Source organism: Monodelphis domestica, chromosome 5 (assembly GCF_027887165.1).
Source record: "Monodelphis domestica isolate mMonDom1 chromosome 5, mMonDom1.pri, whole genome shotgun sequence".
Taxonomy (NCBI): Eukaryota; Metazoa; Chordata; class Mammalia; order Didelphimorphia; family Didelphidae; genus Monodelphis; species Monodelphis domestica.
This window is the reverse complement of record NC_077231.1, coordinates 66,169,651-66,196,149: the sequence shown is the minus strand read 5'-3', so window position 1 is coordinate 66,196,149 and position 26,499 is coordinate 66,169,651. Positions and strand designations below refer to the sequence as shown.

Below are 26,499 nucleotides of genomic sequence, written 5' to 3'. Positions count from 1 at the left end.
AGCTATCAAAGTTGGGAAGCTTACAAATTGGGTAACAAAAACAGGATTCAAAAAGGTTTTGAGGGATTACAAGAATTGGCCAAATGTAATAAAATTAAGTGAAAAATAGGAAGTCCTATATTCACCTCCCAAAAAAGCAACTGCACAAATATGGTCTTGGGGGAAAGTAGCTAGAAAACAGTTCATGGAGAAAATCTCTAGGTTTTTTTCATGAATTTCAAATACAATGTTGATCCTTGCACAGAATAGGTGCTTAATAAATTGGAATGCAGGCCATAACAGAAAAAAAGTTACTGTCAATTGAGATTTAGAGGCATATAATCCAAAATGAAAAAGCTATCCACTATATTTGGTCAGACAGCATTTAAAGTATTTTACTTAGTTTGGGGTCCTATATTTTAAAAAGAATAAATTAGAGAAATTACAGAGGAAAAAGACAAGGCAAGGGAAATAATTAGAAATTATGCCACAAGCATAAAAGTGGAAGGAAAAGGGGTATTTTGCTAGAAAATAAAACTCAACTTGATGGCTCTCTTCAAAAGTTTTCAGGTGGAAGGATAAAAAAATGCTCCAGTTGGCTCCAGTGGATGGGACTAGGAGAAATGCATAAATTAGAAAAAAAAAAAAGTATTTTTTACAAAATCTCCAATATAGGAATTGGAAGAATTTCAGAGTTCAGCTGACACAAATTATACATGAACAGGAATTCCCTCTACAAAATACTTGTCAAGGAGTCACCTAGTTTGAAGATCTTGTGAGAGTGCCTATTTTGGTTCAGTTCTTATTAGGAAATTTTTTCCTCATAAGGATGCAAAAAATGTTCTAAGAATACCAATTTTCCTGAAAAGAATTTTTTTCCTTATAAATGGAACAAGTTAAAAATAAATGAAACACATTATTTATAATCACGGTGTTAATTCTGTTGGTCACAGCATAACACTAGTCTCCAATTCACGTCACGACTTATCTACTCTTAAATTTAAGCTTATTGTCTAATTTCCTCTAAAGTGTTCCCAGAGAAGCACTGAATTATAGGCTATTCTACAGTCATATGTATTTCCCCTAAATCATTATTTTAAAAAAATTCTCACTTTTTTTCTTAGTAACAACTCTAAGAGGTAAGGGCTAGGCAACTGGGGTTAAATGTTTTGGCGAGGGTCACACAGCTAGGAGGAATCTGAGGCCAGAAACGACCCCAGGTCCTCCCAAATCCAGGCCTGGCACTCTATCCACTGTGCAACCTAGCTGCCCAACAACTATTTCTTAATATTCACACAAAACATTTTGAATTCTATCATAGAATAAGTACTAGAGAGAAAGATTGAAGAAAATACCTGTACATCAATATATTTCAATTTTTTACAGTTATTCAGTCCTTCCAGAGCAGTTAATCCGCAATGCCTAAGAGTCAAGAATTGAAGACTTGTACATTCTGACAACGTGGAAAGACTACAACCCGGCAAATCCTGAAATGTTACTGTTGTAACCTAGAAAATTCAATAAAAACAAGTATATGACATTATGTTACTCAATTCTACAGAAATGTTTTTATTTTTTACTGTTAGTCTTTAAAATAATTTCTTTAAACAATTGGCCAAGAAAAATGTTTTTAAGTCAGTCATATACAAATTTATATAACTCATCTGGGGTTTCTCCTTGCTAAACATTTTTTTCTTCATCTTTCCAAAAGGCATCTGAACTTGAGGCCCTTGCCCACCCTCTGGATAATTTCTAGGTCATCAACGTACAGATGAGCCTCTTATCCTGAACACAGTTTTCTAGAGGTGGTTTGACTACAACAAGGTTGACAGAGCAAGGAAATTATCTTAATGCAATTTATAGTGGAATCTGTTTTTCTGTCTGCTGATGCATTAAATATGTCCACTGGAATCCTTGCATCTTGGTTTAAGATACACTAATACTTAATCTAGCAATAATGCCATTGGGTCTGCATTCTAAAGAGCTCAAAGATAGTGGGAAAGGACCTACTTGTGCAAAAATATTTACAGCAGCTCTTTTTATGCTATCAAAAAACTGGAATTTGAAGGGATATCCATCAGTTGGGGAGTGGCTATTCAAGTTGTGGTAAATAACTGCATCAGAATACTATTGGGCCATAAAAAATAATGAAATGACCAAAAATTCTGGGAAGATTTATGTGAACTGCTGCAAAATGATGTGAGCAGAACCAGGAGAGCACTGGACCAAGAAACAGCAATAATATACAACCATCAATTGGGAATGACAACTACTTTCAGCAATGCAATTATCCAAGACAACTTTTAGGGACGCATGATGAAAAAGGTCACCACCATACTGATAGATTTCAATTGGCCACATACCTCCCCTACCTTGTACTTGTGAAGTGGAGTCTTTTTTTTAATACATTTATCCCCATTACCATCATCATCATCATAACTGATATTAGAAGAGTTCTTCAAATTGTGGTATCTGTTGGTGATGGAATACTATTGTACTCAAAGGAATAATAAAGTGGAGGAATCCCCATGTGAACTGGAACGCCCTCCAGGAAGTGATGCAGAGTGAGAGGACGAACCAGGAGAACATTGTACACAGAGACAGATACACTGTGGCACAATAGAATGTGATGGACTTTGCTAGTAGTAGCAATGCAATGATCCAGGATAATTCTGAGGGACTTATGAGAAAGAACACTATCTATATCCAGAGAAAGAACTGTGGGAGCAGAAACACAGAAGAAAAACAACTGCTTGATCACATGGGTTGAGGGGAATATCATTGGGGATATAGACTCTAAATGATCATCATCCAACAACGTGGAAATAGGTTCTGATCAAGGACACATGTAAAACCCAGTGGAATTCCACGTTGGCTATGGGAAGGGGTGGGGGAGGGGAGGGAGGGAAATAATATGATTCTTGTAACCAAGGAATAATGTTCTAAACTGACTAAATAAAATTAAAAAAAAAAAAGAATTAGAGAAGTGCAGAGATAAGAGTTCCTAAAGGATTATCAAGACAGATAGAAAGATGACAGATGATAGATAGAGAGATAGATAGATAGATAGATAGATAGATAGATAGATAGTTCAATTTATTCCTTACAACAACCCTCTAAAGTAAAAGCTGTAGCTATTTTTTCCCTATTTTACAAATGAATACATATAGGAAAGGAGCTCAGTGCTTTGCTTTCCCAGGATCATATAGCTGGCATCTTAAATGAGATTTAAGTCTAATATTCCTGGGGGGACAGCTAGAGACTTGGTAGAAAGAGAGTCAGGCCTAGAGACAGGAGGTCACAGTTTTAAATCTAGCCTCAGACACTTCCAAGTTGTTGCCTCTGGAAAAGTCTCTTACCCCCATTGTCTAGCCCTTACTACTCTTCTGCCTTGGAACCAATACTTAGTATTAATTCTAAAACAGAAGATAAGGTTGTTTTTTTTTTTTAAATAAATCTAATATTCCTGCCTGGGGAGCTTTGAGTTCCACCTACTGGGCCACCCAGTGTTGTCCAGTGAATCCCAGTGATGCATCTAGTAAGATTTTTTAAACTCTGACTTTGTAGTCCAGTATTTAATCTAATTTATCCCCCCCTACACATAAAGAATGCCAATTATTTTTTTATTTAAGACTGTATTAAAAATGGGAGGCATGAAGGTAGTTTTCGTGGATAGAATACTGGGCCTGAAGTCAGGTCAAATCCAGCTTCAAACAATTACTAGCTGTATGATCCTGAACAAATCATTTCAGCCTTTTTTGCTTTAATTCATTAGACAAGGAAATGGCAAACACTCCAGTATCTTTGCTGAGAAAACCCCATGAAGAAAACCCCATGAAGTCCAAGGGGTCATTGAATAACAACATGTACATTTATGCCCCCATAATTATTGATAATTCACCCCTTTTGAAACTCTCAATTTTTTATTGTTTCCCATAATAGGTCAAAATATAACATAAATATCTGTTTACAAATAATAGACCTTTAAATGAAAACCATATTAAAAGTAGAGAAAAAAGACAGGAATTTCCTATCAATCTCATGATGATTTTCATGGGGTTATTTATTTTACTTTTTCTTGATTTTGGCATATAAACTAGTTCTTTTGTTCACATCCATTCCAGATCAGATATTAACAAATATTAGGGAAATACTGGACAGTTTCACAATGTAATAGAACTGTGTCACAATAATGATGTCATATAATAAAGATATTATTACCATTAAAGATTTTTCTGATTTGTAGTATAGCTTCTTTATCTTTGTTATGGGCTGTGATTTTTACTGATTGATGCATAATTAAAAGTGCATTATATTGCATCTGTGTTCTTGCCTGGGATTTTTCTCTATTCTAGATTTTTTTTTAGTTTTTAACTTGTTTAATTTTAGCTTCATTCTTTCATAACTGTTTCAAATTGTGTAAGGTCTTTATAAACCAGGCAAAAATAACAGGAGAAATGTGTAAAATGTTTTTGTTTGTTTAATTGATATAAATTTGTATTTGCAGATAAGTGTGCCCTCAAGGCCCACCAGTTATTGGAGTTTCAGACCTTCAAAAAACATAATTTGGAGACTTCCTAAGAGCAATATAAAATGTCTTGCTTCGAATTCCGAAAGGCATTAAGGAGATCATAAAGAATAGTTTCCTGTGAACTTTGTTGAAACTCTTTGGTGCAAGTTTACTGGGAGGTGTTTGAAATTTCCTAGTCTCCAGAGAACTTTCTCTAAAGTGGGAGAATAGCTTAACTGGAAATACTGCTCAATTGTAGAACTCCCCATGGGGCTGAGCCTGCATCCAACTTCTCCTGATGAGCCACATGCTCTGACCCCTTGTTAAAGGCAATACATAAACACCAGCCCTTGGTTTGCTATTATGGTGTCCACGTGACAGGATGGTTATGTCAAAGATTGGCAACTGAGTCGAGAAGATGTGTCCTCAAGTAGATTTATAGATTGCAAGAAGAAAATCCCCCTCCTTTGATAGCAACATTTTAGTTTGCCAATGCTCCCTTGGACTTCTGGTAAAAGGAAGTGAGTACTTCCTCCTCTAAGCCCTAGCTTGACACCCTTTCAAACTGGTAACTTCTAAGGAAAGCTCAAACCTTTTGTTAGGGGATGCAGACAAAAATTAATCTCCGAGTTGCAAATATAGCTCATATCAAAAGCAAAAGAGAAATATCTTCCTCACAGTTTCTGAAATCTTGTCATAATTTGTAGGAGAGCATAAAAGGATGATGGATTATTGCTTTACATTTTAAAGCACTTATTAACACAAGTTTATGAATTTTTACATTTTGAACATTTCTTTCCTGGTAGAGGAGAAAGTTGTCCTATACACTGTTATCTACTATTCTGGACAGTGAGTACCTGTCTAGAACACACTCCATTAATTCATTTTAGGAATAATCATATCAAAGTTTTATTTGGGAAATTTCCCCAGAATTCCAAGGCTGGGGCATAATGAACCAGAGAGTGAAGTTATATTATCTTCTCTCTTTTAGGAATCAGGCTTTCTCCAATCTGGAACTCAAGTCTATATGAGTCCTGAGTATGGGATTTACTCCTTCTGTTGGAAAGGGTTTCCCCTGGACCACAGGTGCTCTTCCTATATAAAAAAAGAAAATCTTCATTCATACAACAAATGATTAAATGAACCTAATTTTAGTATAATGATCATAGAAAATATACAGAAATGAATATCTAAAAATCTTCAATTAAAATATTTTAATGTTACAAGATGTTACAAGAAATGAGGATAAAAATTATTTGAAAACAAAGACTTAAAACTATTAAGAAAACTGAATTTAAAAAAGAAAACTGAATTTATATCTATCTGTATATAGGTATATATCTTTAACTGCATATATATGGTAATTTTATATTAAATTGACTTTATATGTACTATATCTTACTTGTCCTGGAAAGTGTTTTCCCTTACCTAGACAGTATGGTCATTATAATTTTCTATAGTGTTCTGGACAATAATGTTAGATATGCCTCATGAAGTATTCTCATATTTGCCTGTTTATATAGAAGTTGAGTCATTTTCCTCTTTAGAGTATAAGATTCACACTCTATACGCTGGACTCCTTATAACAGTTACATTTCTCTTAACTTTTTTATGTTACCTATTCAATAATGGTGTGTGTACATTGTAATATTGATATGGATATATAGTTTTTGCATCAAAAAATTTGCATCAAAAATTTATGATCAATATAGAAAAGCTAGACTCTATCCATTTGCATTAGCTGTACAAGATAGATACGGAGATAGAAAGAGAAATAGAGATGTATAATTATAGTTATATATATGTTTATATACATGTATACACACTGATAGATTAGTTCAAACTCTCCAACTGTACATCCAAATAAAGGACAAAAAAGGATTCTTTATGGATTTTTTTCTTATGTGAATTGTTAGGCTATGCTGTTTTGAGTAGTTTGGAATCTCATTTAGGAGGTGTTTCACTATTTATAAAGAAAATCTCTTCTATTTGGACTCCATAGTAGGTATTCTCTAAAATAATGATTAATATCTTTGGTGAGCATTTATCTCCCTTTTATGACTTGGTTCATTTTTACGGCTGATTTTATTATTAAAAATCAGAGAATTACTTAAGTTAGATATTGCTTAAGTTATGAAACAATCTTGCATGACATCAGTATATGAGAAATTTGTTGAAGGATACTGAGGGTGCATTTTGCTTTACTGAACAAAAAAAATTAAATTGAAAAAGGGAGCAGGCTGGAAACCATGTAAAGCTATGAAGAACTGTCAATGACTTGAGCTTCTTCTTGAAACAAAAATAAGTGAATATCCTTCCCCCTCCCCATTCTTCCACTGATGCTATATGTATCAGTCTCTCTGACACTTTAAAAGAGTAGGCAGATCAACCAAAGGACAACAATGAAACATTGTGAATAGATTATTGCATGACACACATAATTCAGCAAGTGGCAGGAAAGATATTTTCATAGAAACAAAGGTAGAGCTTCTGCTCAATTCTTATTTGTTTCTTTTTCCAAGGACAATGATCCTGCTTCAGAGAGCTCAGTATTGTGATGAGGCAGTCAAAAAATGCTGATGAGACCTTGGGCTGCATTAATAGGGACAAGCCACCAGGAATATGGATGTGATGTGTGCTATTTACACTCTGCCCTGGAAACATCTAGTATTTTGTATTTAGCTTTGGGCTCTACATTCTAAGGAGGATATGGATAATATGGAGAACGACTATAATGGTGAAGGGCCTTAGGTTCACACCAGATAAAAATAATGGTTAATAATTATAAAGCTTTCTGTATTATAAAGCACTTATTACTATCTCATTTGAGCCTCAAAAAACTGTTTTATTATTTTTATTATTCCTGTTTTACAGATGAAGAAGCTGAGGTGGAAAGAGGTCAAAACTTGCCCAAGGTAATAAAGCTAGTAAATATTTGAGGTAGTTTTCAAATTTGGGGCACCTCCCATAACAACTGGCGTCCCATGCCCCATGTGCCACAAACTCTGCGCCTCAGTCTTTGGACTTCAAAGTCACATGAGGGTACATTAATAGATGATAATGCACAAAGGCAATTGTCATTCTCGGTCACCGAGAGACTACCACTATAACAATAAGTTAATCATTCTATCTTATATGTCACAGGCATATTTCTGTAAATATAAAGGGCAATGAAAGAAATTTCCAGATTTGTGCTAGCATCATTTGAGCAAAGGAAATTGTATTTATATATATACATATATGTGTGTGTATATATATATATATACACACACATATATGTATATATATAATTTTTCACTAAGATTGATACAAGGTCACAGATATGTTTCTCTTTGGTTCTGTGAATATTTATTTTTAACTGACTTTATTAAATCTTTTATTAGGATCCTGGAGTAGAAAGGTCTCAGTTCCTGTACATTAGGGAGAATCACTGTGTGGTCTTGTGTTTGGGGAATGGGTCAGAAATTTTATTCAGTCTACTGCTGAGAGAGAGTTCAGTAATCTTGAAAGTTTCATAACCATTTCAGGTAAGGACTTAAGAGAGTCTAAAGTCTCTCAATAGCATTGTGCTGAGGCTAAATATCCTAGAAAGAGATATTTTTAATGTGGGGTAAAGTTTATTTTAAACATGACACAAAAGAAATCATACCTCCAAGTATGAAATATTATCTACTACTAAACGAAATGTTACATTCTGACTGCTTTAGGCATAAAAATGAAACATCCCTATGAAAAAAATAAGGATTACCTGTTGTAAGGTAGTCCACAGGCCCCCTTGAAGGATTGCAATTGAATTCAGAGGAGGCAGCTTGCTGACTGAGGACTTCCTAGGTCTGTTTCTTTTAACTACCTTCTTAATTTGGTTTTCCCTAAAGATTTCAAGCCAAGGTTGACAGGCCTTTATCCACGCTATTCTCTTTTCTTCAACTAAAGCTGAAACTGCTTCCTTACTTAGAGAATTAGTAGACAAGCCTTTACTTTTTGTTCTATGTCCACAAAACTCTTTCGGCGTTTCACCCCCAAGCATTTCGTTCAAAACAGATTGAGCAGTTATGGTTTCTTCAGATGTCGATGAGAGCCTATCAGAGTCATCTGAGCATTCATATGATATTGGTACACAGGGAACAATTTTTTCCTTGCATAAATTACCTTCCACTTTTAGAACTATATCGGAGGTGTTAAGAATTAGAGTTTTGCCATCTGTCAGAATATTTGTTTCCTCACTTCCATCATTTTCAAGAGTTTGTGGTTCACATTCTTTGTCTGGTGCCATCATGCTGGCACTGCTAATGGTGTTTTCATTACTTTCTTTTACGAGTGAAAAAATGTGGTTCAGTGTAGTTTTGAAGATATCTTCCTCCTCTTCCTGATTTTTTCCATTCATTTCTCTTTCTTCTTTTATTATTTCAGAATCTTCTTCCTGATCCTGTATGTTTCCATTCTGTTCTGGATCATAACTCACCCACTCATCCTCCCTGTCTTCTTGCCATTCATTTTCTTTATCTTCATTGACTAAACTCCCTTTTTCTCTTTGCTTATCTAATTCTAGGTGGTTTGTTGTATTTTTATTAAATGTATTTCTTGGTGATTTAATAGAATCTTTGGCTAGATTGTCATTTAGTCTTTTTTCCTTTTGGAATTCATCCAGCTCTTGACATTTGACTAGATTTTCATTCTCATCTTTTTTAAATTCCATCATTATTACTTGTCTTGATATGATTTCCTTGGGTGGTTCTTGCTTTAATTTTTGCATAGTTTTCTGTTCATCTATATATTTTTCTTTCTTTCCTTCTTCTTCATCTTTTGATATAAATTTGACTATATCATTGTTTTCACTGAATTCTTTCAGTAATGGTTTCATGACTATATCTTCTTTCTCTTCTTTCTTTGTAAAATTTTTCACTGAAATTTCTTTGGAAATAGCTCCTCTTTTTTTATTTCCTTTTTTCATCATCAAATCTCTCCTTTTTTTGTTTTCTTTTTTCATTACCAATTCTCTGGACAGCTCTTCTCTTTTTCTAACTTCAACTACTGACATTTCTTGCTCTTTTTTCCATTTTAAAATGTTCTTCTTTTTTTCATATTCCTCCTGCCTTTTCTCATGCTCTTTCTGTCTTTGACAATTTATTTCATCATGTCTTTTCTGTCTCTCATCAGCTTTTTTCTTTCTTTCTTCATCCTTTTGTCGGAATTTACACACCATTTCTTTCCACTCTTGGTTTTGTTTTTCTAGCATCTCTTTCTTCCTCTTACTGCACTCTACCCGTTCTTTTATAGTCGATCCATACTTTTGATAAGCTACAAATGTTCTATACCTAGCTTGGATTTTGATGGCTGCATTATGCTGCAGATTTGACAAACGCTGGCTTTCTTTGACCTTTAGGTCTTCCAAACCTCTTCTTTCCACCTCCATTTTTAGTTGTAGTTGCCTGATGAATTCCTAAATTAAAAGAGGAAATAGTTAAATATTAATGAAGTTATTAAGATAATGTAACAAATTGACAAATACTGAATCTGGTTAATACTAAAAAAATAACCACATAAAGAATGGAATATACATATCTTATGAAAATATTAATTTTATTATATGTTTCAAAACATTTATAATTAAGTCTCCTACTTTCCTGGATCAATGAGGATGAAGGCAATTTTACATCATGACTAATGGTGTAATATACAAAAATAGAATTCAAATGTTATGGTAGAATTCAAATGTAATGGTTCTAGAAGAGCCAGAAGCAATACATTTGCTAAAAAGAAATACCTATAATATTAGAGAAAAAAAGTTTCTTGGTAAATTATGTCAATAGAGTGCTAGATAGCATAATAGATAGAGCATCAGCCCTGAAGGAGGCCCAGGAGGACCTGGGTTCAAATCTGGCCTCACACATTTCCTAACTGTGAGATTCTGATCAAGACACTTAATTCCATTTGCCTGACCCTTGCTGCTCCTCTATGTTAGAATTTATTCTAAGACAAAAGGTAAGAGTTAAAAAAAAATGGAAAAAATTTGCCAAAGTGGTTGAGTATGAAACAATCATTATTTAATGACTCCAGACTGAAAGCTACAATAAAAACTTTTCATTTTATAAAAAGAGGTCTCTTTAGTGAAAAAGAAGCAATAGCAGAAACATGTGTCCAGAGACACAGTCTAGAATCCTGCTATTTTTAGGGAAATACAGGGTATTCCATAAGTATGCATAAGAGAACCCCTAAATGTTGTTAACATATGAAAGCAGTAGACGGATTCTCACCTTCACTATTTCAACCATCACAAATATTCAGAGAGTAAAGAAAATGTATCAGAACAGTTTATTCTGGTATAGTTTCAGATGAAGGATCTGAACTTAAAGAGAATACACAAAAATGGACTAGTATCCCTTTGAGTTTTCTGAGAAAGGAATTTCTAGTTATCTGTACGGCACACCATTAGGGGTTTCCTTTAATGTGTCAGGATGCTTGGGCATAATCTCTCAAAATACTGCTCACCAAAACAATATTCTATACCTTGAGAATACTATTTTTTTTAAATACTAAAAATTCTCTTAAAAAATGAGAGGGTAAGAGAACATTTCCAAATAGAATTGTATTAAATTATAGGTCAATGGAATCCAAGAAACAAAACAATCTTAATTAATATTCTCTAATACTTAAAATGAACTATTCACATATTAATGTTCATTATCACAAAATGAAATCAGAAACAAAAAAATATACTATTAAAGTGTTTGGAATGTCATTTTATTTAATGTTGGCATTCAATAAGTTCTCAGGATTGTGATTTTTATAATCTTTAAAATCTAAAACAAAGAAAGTAGACTAGACTAATAACAAAATGAAGGCATCAATTATAGAAACTTAATTAAAATTAAGATTAATTATTTCACTAATAAAAACAGCATTTAGCTACCTCATGTTCTTTTAAATTCTCTTCCCACAATTTCTGTTGTTGCTTCATTTCAATATTTATCTTTTCTTCTTCTTTCTAAATAAATAAGTAAATTTAAATTAGTATTATATAAGATTTACAATCATCATGTGTTGATGCATACCCCAGACCTAGTCCTAACCACCAACCAGTGCCTTCTCCTGGCCCCATGGAAACATCCTGCTTGTCATTTTATAGCACAATAGTATTTTATCACAATCATACACAACTTGTTCATTTCCCAATTTATGGGCATCCTCTCAATTTCCAATTCTTTACCACCACAAAAAGAATTAGTATGAATATTTTTTTACAAGTAGGTCCTTTCCTTTTCCTTTGATCTCTTTGTGATACAGATGCAGTAGTCCTACAGTCCTACAGGGTCAAAGGGTATGCACAGATTTAAAGCCCATTGTGCAAAATTCCAAATTGTTCTCTAGAATGTTTGCATCATTTCACAACTCCACCATCAGTGCTTTAATGTACCAAATTTCCTATATCCCCTCTGACATTTATAATTTTCCTTTTCTGTCTTATTAACCAATCTGACAGGGGTGAGGTGGTACACCTCAGTTGTTTTAATTTGCATTTCTTTAATCAATGGTGATTTAGAGCATTTTTTTCAAATGTTTATAGCTTTGATTTCTTCTTCTGCAAACTGCCCCAAACTATTATCTCTTGGGGAATCATTCATATTCTTATAAATTCAACTCAGTTCTTTACATATTTGAGAAATGAGATCTTTGTTAGAGAAACTTGCTATAAATTATTTTCCCAGTTTATAGCTTATTTTTTCCAATCTTCACTGGATTGGTTTTGTTTGTGCAAAAGCTTTTATTTGATGTAATCAAAATTATACATTTTATACCCTATAATGCTCTCTCATCCATAGATCTGACAGGTAAAATTTTCTATGACCTCCCAATTTACTTATCACCTTTTATATATCTAAATCATTTACACATTTTGACCTTATCTTGTTATATGATATGAGATATTAGATTATACCTAATTTCTGCCAAACTGCTTTCCAGTTTTACCAGCAATTTGTCAGATTATTTTTGATTAATTCTTGTCCCAAAAGCTTAGATTTGGGGTTTATCAAATACTAGATTATCATGGTCATTTACTACTGTTTATTGTGTATCTAATTCATTGCACTGATCCATCACTGTTTCTTAGCTAGTACTAGACTATTTTGATGATTACCAAATTCCTAATACAGTTTGAAATCTTATTCTGTTAAGACTACCCTCCACATTTTTTTTTCATTGATTGCCTTGCTTGATACCTTTTGATCTTTCAGTTGAATTATTACTTTTTTCTAGTTCTACATAATAACGGGAGGTAAATTGATTGGTATGACACTGAAAAAAAAAAGTAACTTAGGTAGAATTCTCATTTTCATTATGTTGGCTTGGCCCATAAGCAATTAATAAGTTTCTAATTGTTTAGATCTGACTTTGTGTGAAGTGTTTTGTAATTGTGTTCAGAGTTCTTGTATTTGTCTGGGCAGCTAAACTTCCAAGAATTTTATTTTATCTATAGCTATTTTAAATGAAATTTATCTTTCTATCTCTTGCTGTTGGGCTTTGTTGGAAATGCTAGTGATTTATTTGGGTTTATTTTATATTCTACAACTTTCCTTAAGTTGTAAATTATTTCAATTACATTTTCATTTTATTTTCTATGATTCTCTAAGTATAGCATCATATTATTTGCAAAGATCAATAGTTTTGTTTCCTTATTACCTGTTCTAATTCCTTCAATTTCTTTTCCTTCTCTTACTGCTATAGCATTTGTAGTACAATACTGAATAACAGTGGTAAATTTAATGGGCATCCTTGCTTCATCCATGATCTCATTAGGAGAGCTTACAGTTCATCCCCATTATGAATAAAACTTGCTTTTCGTTTTAGAGAGGTACTACTTATCATTTTAAGAGAACCTATTTATTCCTATGCTTTCTGGTGTTTTTAATAGTAATGCATGTCGTATTTATCAGAAGTGTTTTCTGCATCTATTGATATATTCATGATTTTTGTTATTTTTGTTATAAATATGGCTAATTATGCTTATATTTTTCCTACAATTGAACCAGTCTTTTATTCCTGGTATAAATCCTACTTGGTCAAATGTGATTTATTGTTATAATATTCTTGCTAGTTTAAAAAATTTGCATAAATATTCTTTTGGAAAAATTGGCATATGGTTTTTTCCTGTTTTTTTTTTACTATCCCTGTTTTAGGCATCAAAATTATATTTGCATCATAAAAGGCTTTGGTAGGATTTATTATTTATCTGTTTCTTCAAATATTTCATATAATATTGGGGTTAATCATTCCTCAAATGTTTGATAGAATTCACTTGTAAATCCACCTGATCCTCAATATTTTACTTTACAGAATTTTACCTTATTCTCCCTTCCCAAATTGGAAAGTCCATAATCTTTTATGTAATTAGAAATTAAATATAACCTAATGTTACATTGTTTCCTTTTAATTCATTGGCCTTATTTGATTGTCTTTAATGTCTGTCTCTCCCTATATTTGTGGTTTAGCCCTAAACTGAGGAAGGGATCTGGTCTTGATTTGTTGGGCAATTGACATGGATCATGTAATAAATATGCTCAGAAGATCAAAACTTTTGTTCCTCAGTTTTTTCATCTTTTACTTATTACAGATTCAGTATCCTTTAAAGTCCCTTCCAGTTCTAAAACTATGACTCTCTGAGTATTGATACCCACCATACAAACAAGACCAAAGATATAACAAAGTTACAGGTAAATTAGTGAGTGTTTTGAGTGAGGTTTTTAAGACATGTAGTGTATGTGCCCACACAGACATACCTACACAGCGAACTTCAAGAAGTTTATCATGTATGTATTATTAAATTGAATAGATTTTTAAAAATGTAAATTTATATTCAATCTCTATGAGCACTAGGAATACCCCTAGAATTCTGATTAGCATTTGCAAAGAATTATAATGTTGTAAGGGCCAACATTACAGTATTACTGCAGGTTTGAGACGGGATGAGAGACATGAATGGCTTTGGGATCAGAAGGGCAGCACGAAGCAAAGATGGTGCAACATGGCAAAGTTCATTTCATCACAGCTAGTATTTTATAGGGCAATGTTCCATAAGCTAAAGGATTAGGTAGTCTTTTTACATACAATGGTTAGTAATGATTTACAAACTTAGTAACATGACTTGGTTTACCTCACCAAAGCTTAGACAGTTTTCTATAGGATAATAAATCACAGGTAAATGTGCAACCATCTAATCCAGATTCTCGGGAAAATATTTGCTTCAGTGAGTTTATCTAGAATAGCCAGTTATTTGCCAAGTACAGGAGGGAGGGATTAGTGACCTTGGGTGAGAACATGGGACTACATAAGTGATTCTAGCTAGGCTATGGCTTTGGTTTTACTGGGATCCATTCTCCCTACTAGGGGCTACATAACATAAAGGCTATGAGGGAATGGAATGAAAAAAATTTATATTTTTTTATCCCTTTATAATTTTTATCTCATACCCATCTAGAGACTACCAGCAGCTATCTGCCCACTCAACTAGTCCTTAATATTTTCATATATGTGACAAAATTACGTGTAGGACAAAAGAGGATCATTGGTGGATAATTTTAAATCATCAGTAATTATTGGCTATTTTCTTATTGATTACTGTTTATTTATCACTGAATTCTAATAACTACTTATAGATTGTCAGTCACAGATTATTGTCATCCTTCATTTCAATGACCTCATAGTTGATGTCTTGACTTGTATGTAATTTGGATTTATGGGAGGCAGAGTTGTACAAAATCTTTGGTCACATTTTCTCTACCAGAGTCATTAAAGTCCACTGGCAAGACAAAAGTCAGGACAACTGGCAAAGGCCCAGGATGAAGTGGATGGATAACCTTGGCATCTTTGATGTCTGACCAAGCTATAAGAATTCTACAGCACCTTCTTTACCTTCTTCACGGCCGATGAAATATAAACTCTTTTTCCTCTGCCCATTCCATTGAGAGAAATCTTCACATACTTGAGGTAGACATCCCCCTAAATCACTGATGTATTTGAATTCTATCAGTTAACTTCAACCTGGTTTAGCCCATCTGCCAAAACAGTTTTACTAGGGTGTAGTCACTGTGTATGCTACAGCTTCTTGAAGCCACAGATAAGAATGGAATGACAGGCAGAAACCAATGGTGAAAGAGCAGATCTAAAAATGGTTTGACAAGCCCTCACTCCAGAGATATTAGTTAGAGATAAGAACTGTTCTCTGTGTACCTAACAATATTTCTCACTTCTTTGGTTTATAAATAATTAAAATCTTCCAGTTGCTGGTATTACAAATCACAAAGAGTTTTCTTTTGACAAAAATATTCATAACAAAAAAGAGACTTAAAAAGACATTAGTAACTATGAACCCATTTGCTTACTTTCCCAAATCTACAAATTCTTGATAAAGACAGTGTTTACAAATATCAAGGGTATAGTTAGTGAATATTTGAAAAGGAAATAAGTAAGAAGGCTTTTATAAATTCTATAGAAGACTTCAACTTTATCTTTACAAAACTGACTGAAAGGAACAAAGAATGCAAGATCACATTATATTGTTTATTAACAAAAAATGGCATTTGATTCAGTAAAATAAAATGAAATCTTTTAGGCTCTTCTGCCACAAGGTATCTCCTATGCATATGTCAAATTGATATAGGCTTTTAATAAATGTCAAAACTTAAATAAATTTATTCAATAATCTTCTGATTAATAATACCAAGCAAGGAATAAAGAGTGAATACAACTTTTCAAAGGTATTTACCCCTTTCTAGGCAGAGTCCAAGTGGCACATGGTTTTCACAACTAGGTAAACCCATCCTGCCTAGAATGTTATTCTATCGTGTGTGCAATGTATTATATGTAAATAATCTCTGTAAATAATATATATATGTACATATATATATATATATATACTTTAATTAGGTTAATAACAGTGATAAGGTCTGTAAATATTTAACATATCATGTACATATGCTGCACATAAGATTAGGTTATAGAATAGACTAGAGTCTTAGAGAATAGTTATAATAAGTAGGGAATAGATTAGAAATTAAGTTAAAAATAGCATAGACAGTTAGTTATACTTGGGAACAGACAAGCTGCATTTGCAGCTAGTAAACTTTTAATTGTTTATTGTAAAGCTGATGCTGAAATTGTGTTTAATGGAAATATATATAGATAAAAGAGTTTGCAAATAATTATAGATAAAATAGGAAAAAATATTTGTATTAGTTTAACTTGGCAAGACTAAGTAGTATTAGCATTAAAGATTCAAATTTCTTTGTAATGGTTTTGTTCAAACATTTACTGTACTGAATTTATTTTAAAACCCCAAAACTACCCTTAACCAAAACTTTCCTGCATAAAATTCCTTAGATTAGATAAAATTAGCAAAGAATAGATAGAGTAATTGAGGGAAGTTTATTATTTTGGGGGGGAGTAGTAAGAAAGTAGATTTAGTAACTTGGTAAGTATAATAATTATAAGTGACCTTGGGAAGGTCACAACAACAAAAAAGGAAAACTGAATCAAGCTCTGGATGTTCTGCCACTGAGGTGGAGGAGACAGCAGTTGGAATGTTAGAGTGAAGATTGATGGACAGTGATGACCGCTGGTGGGGGGAGGGGAGAGTTGGAGAGGGACAGTTGCTCTTGAGTGTTCACTCTCTTTCCTGGCCCTCAGACTGAAAGGAGCACTCTCTCTCCCTGTCTCTGGATAGAAGTACCTCTATTCCTGGATTTTCCCAACTGTTTGCTCTACCTAGATTTCTGTGATCGTGTCATCAACAAGGAGGTTTAAGGGGAGCAATTTGAACTATAAGGCCAGTCTCCAGGGGTGTCAGCAAGAAGAGACAGGCCCACCAGCTCTGAAAGTCAGAACTTCCTCTTGCTGTCTAATGCTAAAGACTTTAAACTTAAGAAAGCTAGGATAAATTAGCATAGACAAGAATTAAAGAAACCCTCCACCAGCCTGCAAGGCCTGACCTCAGCTCAAAAGCTGAGAGAGACTCAAACCCAATCTGGGGAAAAGAATACAGAACCCCTCTTCCCTCTTCCCCTATACCTTCCCAATCCAAACTTATTATTAATTCATCTTGAGTTAAATAACCCGCAGTCATATAAGAAGGGAACTATCATTTCAGGGGGACATACAGGGAGCAGAAACTAAGGACAGCCATTCAAACATAAATGGTCCTAATCAGACCCCTACCAGCAACTTTGGTCGGGGGAGGCTGGTCCCTCAGGAGGGTCAGTGCTTACCTTCCCTGGGGTATCTTCAACATCAATCAATAGAGAAGACATCCCCTCAGGCTATCATAGTTGACCCAATTCTCGGAAACCCCATTTTTCAAAGACAGCAGGGGATATCTCTCTCCTTTTACCTCACCAGCAGCCATATTCCCTCTGTCCCTGCAACTCCTCCATTCCCTGTTATAAATCCTTCCTTATCCCTTGTACCTCTTCAATTCTCTACAATTCCTTTAACTATTACACTAGACAGAGTCCAAGTGGAAGAGTGGGATTTGGGGCAAATAAGTAATAGATTATGCAGTATTAAAGGTAGTAGTCTATAATGTAAATCCACAAAAAGCATCCACATTTAACTAAACTAACAACAATTCATGCAGAAGGAACAAAAGGCCAAAAAAAAAGAGGTCTAAAAGCACAAGATCCCAAATTACATTATGCAGTAATCTTCAACTGAAGATCATTTCTTTCACAACTATGATTAAAGAAATTACAAGCAGACAAAAGAAGAGGTAGTAAAAGACTTTAAAGAACTTTGATTTTATGTAAATAAAAACAGCTTGCCCAAACAAAGTGGGGAAACCGAAGCAGAATAAAAGATGCATTTTGGGGAAAAATTCTTTGTATCCCACACCCAACTCTTATTTGCCAAATCTATATCTAATAACTTACCTCAAAACTAAAAGATTATGACTCATTTCATGATAGATAAATGGTCAAAAAATTGGAATAATTTTCAAAAACATAAAATGAGAACTATCAGTAACCATATATAAGGTGTTCAAAACTGAAAAAGGAAATTTAAGGCAGTTTTGATGATTACTTCACTACCACTAAGATAATCAACAAGGATGGTAAAAGAAATAAAAAATAATATTGGAGAGGGTATGGGAAGATGAGCAAACTCATTGCTAGCTTTTTTTGTACTCAAGCAGATTTTTCTGTCTCTTGATAAGTAGTGTCCTCACTCTGGAGATGCGTGATGTTCTGATTGTTGGTTCTCTAGTCCTGAATTATCATTTTAAGAGGTGCCCAGCCATCACTTCACTCTTATTCCAGTCTTAATCCTCTTTATTTCTTTCCCCTCTTTGCCAGCAGTGTCACCTCCACATAGATGCCCTTTTGCCAGTTCCTTTTATAGCTAGTTTTCCTTTATCTCTCTTCCCTCTTTAGAATGTTAGCTTTTTTAAGGGTAAAGGCTATCTTTTTTGTTGTTCGTATCAGTGTCCATATCACTTAGCACAGCACTTGTCACATAATAAGTTCTTTTTTTCTTAATAATTCATTTAGTCAATTTAGAACATTATTCCTTGGTTACAATAATCACAATATTTCCCTCCCTCTCCTCCATCCACCCTTCCCGCAGCCAACACATAATTTCATTTGGTATTACTTGTGTCCTTGATCAGAACCTATTTCCATGCTGTTTATGTTTGCACTAGGATGTTCATTTAGAGTCTACATCCCCAACCATATCCCCTCGACCCATGTATTCAAGCAATTGATTTTTCTTTGGTGTTTCAACTCCCACAGTTTTTTCTCTGAATGCGGATAATGGTTTTTCTCATAGATTCCTCCAAGTTGTTCAGGATCACTGCATTGCCACTAATGGAGAAGTCCATTACGTTCAATTGTACTACACAGTGTATCAGTCTCTGGGTACAATGTTCTCCTGGTTCTTCTCCTTTTGCTCTGCATCAATTCCCGGAGGTTGTTCCAGTCTCCATGGAATTCCTCCACTTTATTATTACTTTGAGCACAATAGTATTCCATCACCAACATATACCACAATTTGTTCAGCCATTCCCCAATTGAAGGGCAATAATAAGTTCTTCCCTCCTTAGCTTTTAAAGTGCTCTCCCCAACTCGCTCTTGTCTCTCTTATCCCCCCCTCCACTGCTCAGGACCAAAGGGTCTCCCCTTGATCTGTTCACTCACACTCAGCCTCTGTCACAATAGATAGATAGATAGACCCAGATGATACAGTACCAAATGGTACAATAATAGTTGAACAAAACAATGATGAAGAACAGGAATTCTATGAGTACATTAAGCTTTATGATAAATCAGTTCACAAAGATTTAGATGAGTGGGACACAAATTGGCATAGTGAACACCTGAATTCAGAACAAACAAGCTTTTCTGATTCTGATTCTGATGAAGCAATTGAAAACATAGGGAACTCTTTATCAGTAGAGGAAATACTGTATATTACAGGTGTCAATAGTTATGAGAATTTTGTAAGAAATATGACTTAGGGGACAGTGATACTGAATTGTATGTGATATGATAGAGAACAAACTGAATAAGATATAGGCAATGTAATGCTATTATTACATCTGTTTTCTCCAACCTTGAGCATCCTATTACATAACAGATGCCATCTATTGAGAATACTTGGTACCAGGACTGGTTTGAGTTCTATAGGGTAGCAAACAACACGAAACCTTATAAGACACAGACTGGTACTAGGCATAAGATCTGACACATGATCACAAAGAAACTTTAATCAAATCAGGAAAACCCCTAAGCCCAAAATGACAATGCCTGACTGAAAAAAAAAAAACTGAGACAAGTCCATGAACCCCAGTAAATGTAGATGAGAAACATCCAAGATGCTATTGGAGCATCTTACCCAAACAAATATTATTGTGTGAAATCAAGAATCTGAAACCATAAGCACCAAAACAGATTACCAATATCCTTCATCTTCCACCTTAAAAAAAAATCTTTCCAGGGGGAGGAAGAGAGGGAGGGCATCCCATGGAGATATCAACTAACAGTTTCACACATCTCACATTAAACATCACTATGCCCATGATAACATGCCAAAAGACAACTTAATGGAAGCCCAAGAATCCATTCAAACACAGATGCCCCCAAAACAACCCTTGATAAATAAATATAAGAGGTCATGAATCCAACAAAATCGCACAAGAAATAGATATACTGAACAGAGACAGTGAAACCGAAATAGAAGAATGCACAAGACAGATAGTATAAATTTGGGTTGGTTAGATCAGGGAGGATTAGCATAGCCTGTAAAACACGGGAGAAGTGGATCCTTGAGGAACCTGGCAGTTTATTTGGGTAGATTTAGAATCCCTTAGAATTATTAAGCCTATATACAAATTTCAGTCTCAAGCCTAGACTAAAATATCATTAACCTCTACAATCAACCACAAAGGAATATTATAATTGCCTTACAATCACACATTAAGAAAGATACCTAGATTCATTACATAAAAAAATAATAATCTCACTTGCACACAGAAGGATGGCACAAATATCCTGTATAAAGTTTCACTCACATGCATCAAAATATTCATTCTTACATGCACGCACACGTTAATCTTACACACACGCATGATCCTGTAGTTCTGGATACCTGAGATTGTCTTTCAAGGTGAGACGACAGGCAAGTATGTATCCTGTAAAGGAGAAGGCACCCTGGACCAGTGATAACCTTTAAGAACTTTGAATCAAAAACATTATGGGGAATTAACTTCAGGAAAATGGATCATGTTAGATTAATCGCCAATCATATTAACTTCACCCATAGGGAAGTACATACACATACACATTGGAATAAATATGCATCCACCACGACATATCTAGAACATGAACAAATTTCACACTGATATTAGGGGCTGTGCCATAAATAAGTACAGCCCATAAATTCTATATCTGTAAATAGATTTCTAGTATCAGAGGATATATATGTATATATGTATTTGAATAACATGTGACATATGTAAAAATATGTAAATGTGTACAAATTTCAGACATATATACATATATATAGCGTAATAATGATCTAATAAACAAATATATATAAAAAGGAGAGAGTTAGAATACTAACCATTAATATACAGGGACAGAATAGTTTAGGGTGGAAAAGGGAATTTTGTAACTAGAGAGGTAATAAATTAGATACAAGTTAATATATATACATATAACTGCTATGAATTGTTACATTGGAATTAGTATTATATAATGCATAGGATAGTTCAATTTTACTTAAGTTAAATTTTATATTGATTGCAATAGGAATAACCTTTGTATTAAGAAATTGTTATATTGTAAAATTTTGTTGGTACATAATACTAACCCTCTTCCCACAACTCAGTCTTAACATAAAATAGGAATTTAGATTAGCAAATAGACAGATAGGGATAAGTTTATTATTTGGGGAGGGGGGAGGTTAGGTGGGAATGATAAGTAACATAGATAGATTAGAATAGATGTAGAAGGTAAGTAACTGGTGTGGGTCAGGGTGGCACCACACGAACAACAGGAAATGGAGGATTTGTGACAGAGGCTGGCACTGGAGAAAAAGTGCCAAGCTGAAGAGTATATGAAATCAATCACCTTGATGGGGGAGGGGTCCAGGAATTTGGAACCTTGAGGAGGAGAAGACTCTAGCAGGGGAGAGCAGTTGGTCCCTCAGTGGGGAGAGGTGGATAAAGACTTTCTCCTGAGGGTTACCCATTTTTCCTGCTGGTGACTGGAAATCTTTCCCCCCAACACTTCCCAATTGAAGGGACTTTCTGAAGAGAAACCTGAGCAGACTTTACTTCAGCTCCTGTTGCCCAGGGGTGAATCAAACTGACTTTCTCTCAGGGGATTCAGGCTGCCACGGCCTGAGTTCCCCCCAAACTCAAGGAGGAAGGGGAAAGGGTTTAGATATAGAAAGGAACCCCTTTTCACAAATTCCTTTCCCATTCTTCCCTGCCCATTATTCCTTTTGTATTACCTATTTGAGTTGACATTAAAAATTATATGTTCCCCAAGCTGAGTGTGAGTGAACAGATCAAAGGGAGACCCTTTGGTCTTGAGTAGTGGAGGGGGGATAAGAGGAACAAGAGTGAATTGGGGAAGAGTAGCTTTAGCTAAGGAGGGAAGGCAGAAAGGGGAAAATCTTCAAACCCCCTCTCCTCTCTCTGAGCCAACCCTAAACATCAGCTGTCTTCCCTGAACTCCACTTTGAGAAGGGGGGTTCTCCTCTCTTTCCCCCTCTTGATACTGAAAGACTGATCCCTTCAGGGTACAAATTAACCTTTTTTTATAATACACTATCAATCAATCAATCAATTTTTGTTTGGGAGACATATAGACATATAAAGGCATATAGATGAGGAGGATAGAGTATCTGGACTAGTGACAGGAAGATATATTCCTGTGTTCAAATCTAACCTCAGACACTTAATAGTTATGTGATCTTGGTCAAGTAATTTACTCTGTTGAATGGCTGAATCTAAGGGAAGAGAAATTCTCTAAATAGTAGGGGATAGAGACCAATGTCAGATGATTCTGAGACATCAAAGGAATGAGGAATGAAAAAAGGCCAATAAATTTGATGATTAAATCATTGGGAACTTCTAAGAGAGGCATTTCAGTACAGAGTCATGAAAAAAGCCAGTCTGCAAGAGTATGAAAAAAAAATAGGTGATAACTGGACATCTTTTTCAGGAAATTTGACCATGATAATAGAAAGACAATTGAAATAGTATTTGAATGGTGGTAAGGGTTTAGGAAGGAGGAAGAATTTCATGGGCTAGAAAGACTTGAGCATGTCTATAAAGCTAATGGTTTTCTTTCTTTTCTGCAAAAACAATGATACCACCACCACCACAAAAGAAATCATTGGAAAACTAGAGAAAATTTTTATTTTCATGGTATTTCTCAATTTGGGAAGTAATTTGATATGTCTTTAACAGAAAGAATTTCATTTCATTCAAAAATTTAATTATCTTAAAGACACAACTGCAGAGTTCAGTACCAAATACATTTTTGGTGACCTTTTAGCTCCACAGATCCAAATGAAATATTCCATCTTATTAGGAAAGAAACAAGGTTGTGTGATTAATTATTTGTACAATTGCTCCCAACAACACCAATGAATAAAAATTGGAAAGATTATATCTGTTATAATAAATCTACTTTATTGTGGAAACAGCCTATATTTTAACTGTTTTGATTATGTTGCATATATGCTATGGTGCATGGTTCTGTCAGAAGAACTTCTTGGATAGAACTAATGAAATTACAACATTCATCATAATTAATACAGCTACTAAATATGGATATAGAACAATTAAAGAATGGGGAAAACCTCTATAAAGTAGCTTACTCCCAGATGATTTCTTAAAGATGCACTTTCCAGAAGATAATATAATCTATGAAAAGATTAAACTATTAGCATACACAGAAAACTGAAAAATTATACAAGAATGATTATTATTCCCCCTAGTCTCAGAAGGAATAACACAAGACCAAAATACCTGTACCCTAATTCTCTAAAACATCACCAAAAGATCAGACTCTCAAATCCAATCCCAAAAGACTAGCATGGGTTAACTTTTACTTATGTACATAATTTTTTCCAGTAAAACTATAGCTACAAGTCAAGACCAGAACGTTCCCACTTACAGAAACTTATTCTCATGAAGTCAGCATACAAATCAATCATAAAGGCCCATACAAAATGTGCAGGTACACCAAGCTTCATCATGCCTCAGTGACTTGATTCTTCCCCTTAAGAAACTTCCTAGTAAACTCTGAGAAATGATCAGTCTAATATTATATCTGAATTGTATTCCCAGTACCTCTCAACCTCAATGATATAATTGTTGAATTGTCTTTAAGAACTTCTGAATGATTACTTCTAATAAGTAAATTTCCTTGATTGTTTGTAAGCTCAAAAACTTCTCACAGGGTAATGTGAAAATTAAGTCACCTGTAACAAAATCATTTATCTTGTGTGAAACCTTTATTCTGTCAAGAATCTGTAATCATAATGCATGAATATAGAATGTTAATTAAGTGATTTGTTAAAAGTTAATGTATCACTTTTCCAATTATCTCCATTTAGACATGTGTGTTAGTCAATGTGTGCCAAGAAAATGGGTACAAAAATAAACATCAAGCCTGGGCATGGCAGAGCTGCTATCAGATGCAAAGCATGCCCATGGCCATAAATATACAGCTGTCTTCTGTTTGTTATTTTCTTGACTGATCGTTCTCCACCTATTGGGAACCTCTGGAGTCTCGAGTGAGGCTGGACCTTGCCTGTGGCACTAGTTAAAAACTTAGAAAACTGTGTGAAAAAGTGGGGAGGGGGAAGTAATTGGAGAAATAGAGAACATAGAAGAATGAATGAATGTACATCAGAAACCTGATTTCAAACTAATGAGTTAGAAGAGTCATGTTTTCCACTTTCTTCAAAATTGAAAAGGTTTGGAAGGGCCACTGTTGTGGAACAGTGAATTGATTAGGGAGGTACAAAAGGATTGTCTTGCAGAAGTGAGGGTCCTTTTTTGTTACATATTTCAGCAGTGGAATGGGCACTGTTTCAGCAATTTTTTCCACCTTTGTTCAACAGCATATCAAGGAGACATGGAAGCAAATGGCAAGAGTGATCTAAGGTTGAGACTTGACAGGACACAATGAGCAAACATAAAGGGCCCAAGAATTCAAGGAGAGGACAATATAGAGTTGTCATTATTCACCAAGGGATCAGGATTGGGGAAAACAGAGAGGATAACTAGTGCAGAGGTGATGACCTAAGAGAAAATGAAAGGTCAAGGGTCATGGAGTGGATAAAGAACAGGATTTAGGATTGCAAGGCAGAGGAGGAGGTAGAATGATTTATCTAGTGCTTCAAAGCTTTCTAAAGTCTTTATGTAGTTTCTCTCAGTTGACCCTCACAACAATCCTGGACCATATATGTTATTATAATATTGGTTTTACTAATAAAGGTAGATAAAGGTTAAATGACTTGCCCAGGGCTACACAGTGAGTACCTGAGGCAGAATGTGAACTCTAGTCTTTCTAACTCCAAATCCAAAGCATTATCCATTACAACACCTTGCCGCCTCCTTTGCTTCCATTCCATGCAACTATTTTCCCATTCATCTTCACATCAGTGCTAAACTTATTCAAAACATTTCCTGTATCCAATGCTTCATTGTGTGTCTACTCAGTGCCTCCCCTTTTTCACAACCCAATTTCTCCTCAGTTGCTCACTCTTTCTATTCTATTGCTACCCTGCTTTCAAAAGGTAAACAATGACCTCTTAGCCATCAAATCACTGGACTTCTCACTATGATCCTTTTTGATTTCTCTGAAGCTGTGAATAATACTGGTAATCTATTTAGTGAATCTGGACTCAGAAGATCTAGTAATGCCACTACTTTCTATTACTTAGTAACTAAGAGATCATTGAGAAATCCACTTTTCCCTCTAATCCTCAGCTTCTTTATCAATTAATCACCCAACACGCATTTATTAAGCACTTACTATATTCAAGGCATGGAAGAGAAAAGTACAAATTGAAAGTCTCTGCCAGGGACAACTCAGTGGATCATAAGTCATGACTAGAAACTAGAGGTCCTGGGTTCAAATCAAATTTCAGACTAGCTATGTGACACTGGACAAGTCACTTAACCCCCACTGCCTAGCCCTTACCACTTTTCTGCCTTGGAACCAATTCTGAGTATCAATTCCAAGATGGAAGAGAAGGTTAAGAAAATAAAGTCCCTTCCTTCATGGTATTTACAATCTATTACTCAAAAATAGAATGCGTTCACACAACATGCTCCCATGATCTAGCTAGGTATCATCAGATTCATAGATTTGGAGCCAGAAGAGAACTAAAGAGGGCATCCAGTATAATCCTGTCATGTTCCATATTTGAAGATTAGGGCTCAAAGACCAAGGACATGTATTAGTGGCAGAGGCAAAATTTCAAACTATGTTTGC

At 34.6% G+C, this 26,499-nt stretch overlaps 1 protein-coding gene across 10 annotated transcripts in view; it reads right to left on the bottom strand.

Annotated features, from left to right (window-relative positions):
- The window catches only part of LRRIQ1 (leucine rich repeats and IQ motif containing 1), a 295,150-nt gene that overhangs the window by 248,789 nt on the left and 19,862 nt on the right, over positions 1–26,499 (bottom strand). For all 10 annotated transcript variants that reach the window (XM_056798583.1, XM_056798581.1, XM_056798584.1 and 7 more), the window contains 3 exons: positions 11,400–11,474; positions 8,238–9,929; positions 1,335–1,487 (listed from right to left, as the gene is read on the bottom strand). In XM_056798583.1, the coding sequence (XP_056654561.1) occupies positions 1,335–1,487; positions 8,238–9,929; positions 11,400–11,474 (1,920 nt within the window). The remainder of the gene's footprint in view (positions 1–1,334; positions 1,488–8,237; positions 9,930–11,399; positions 11,475–26,499) is intronic.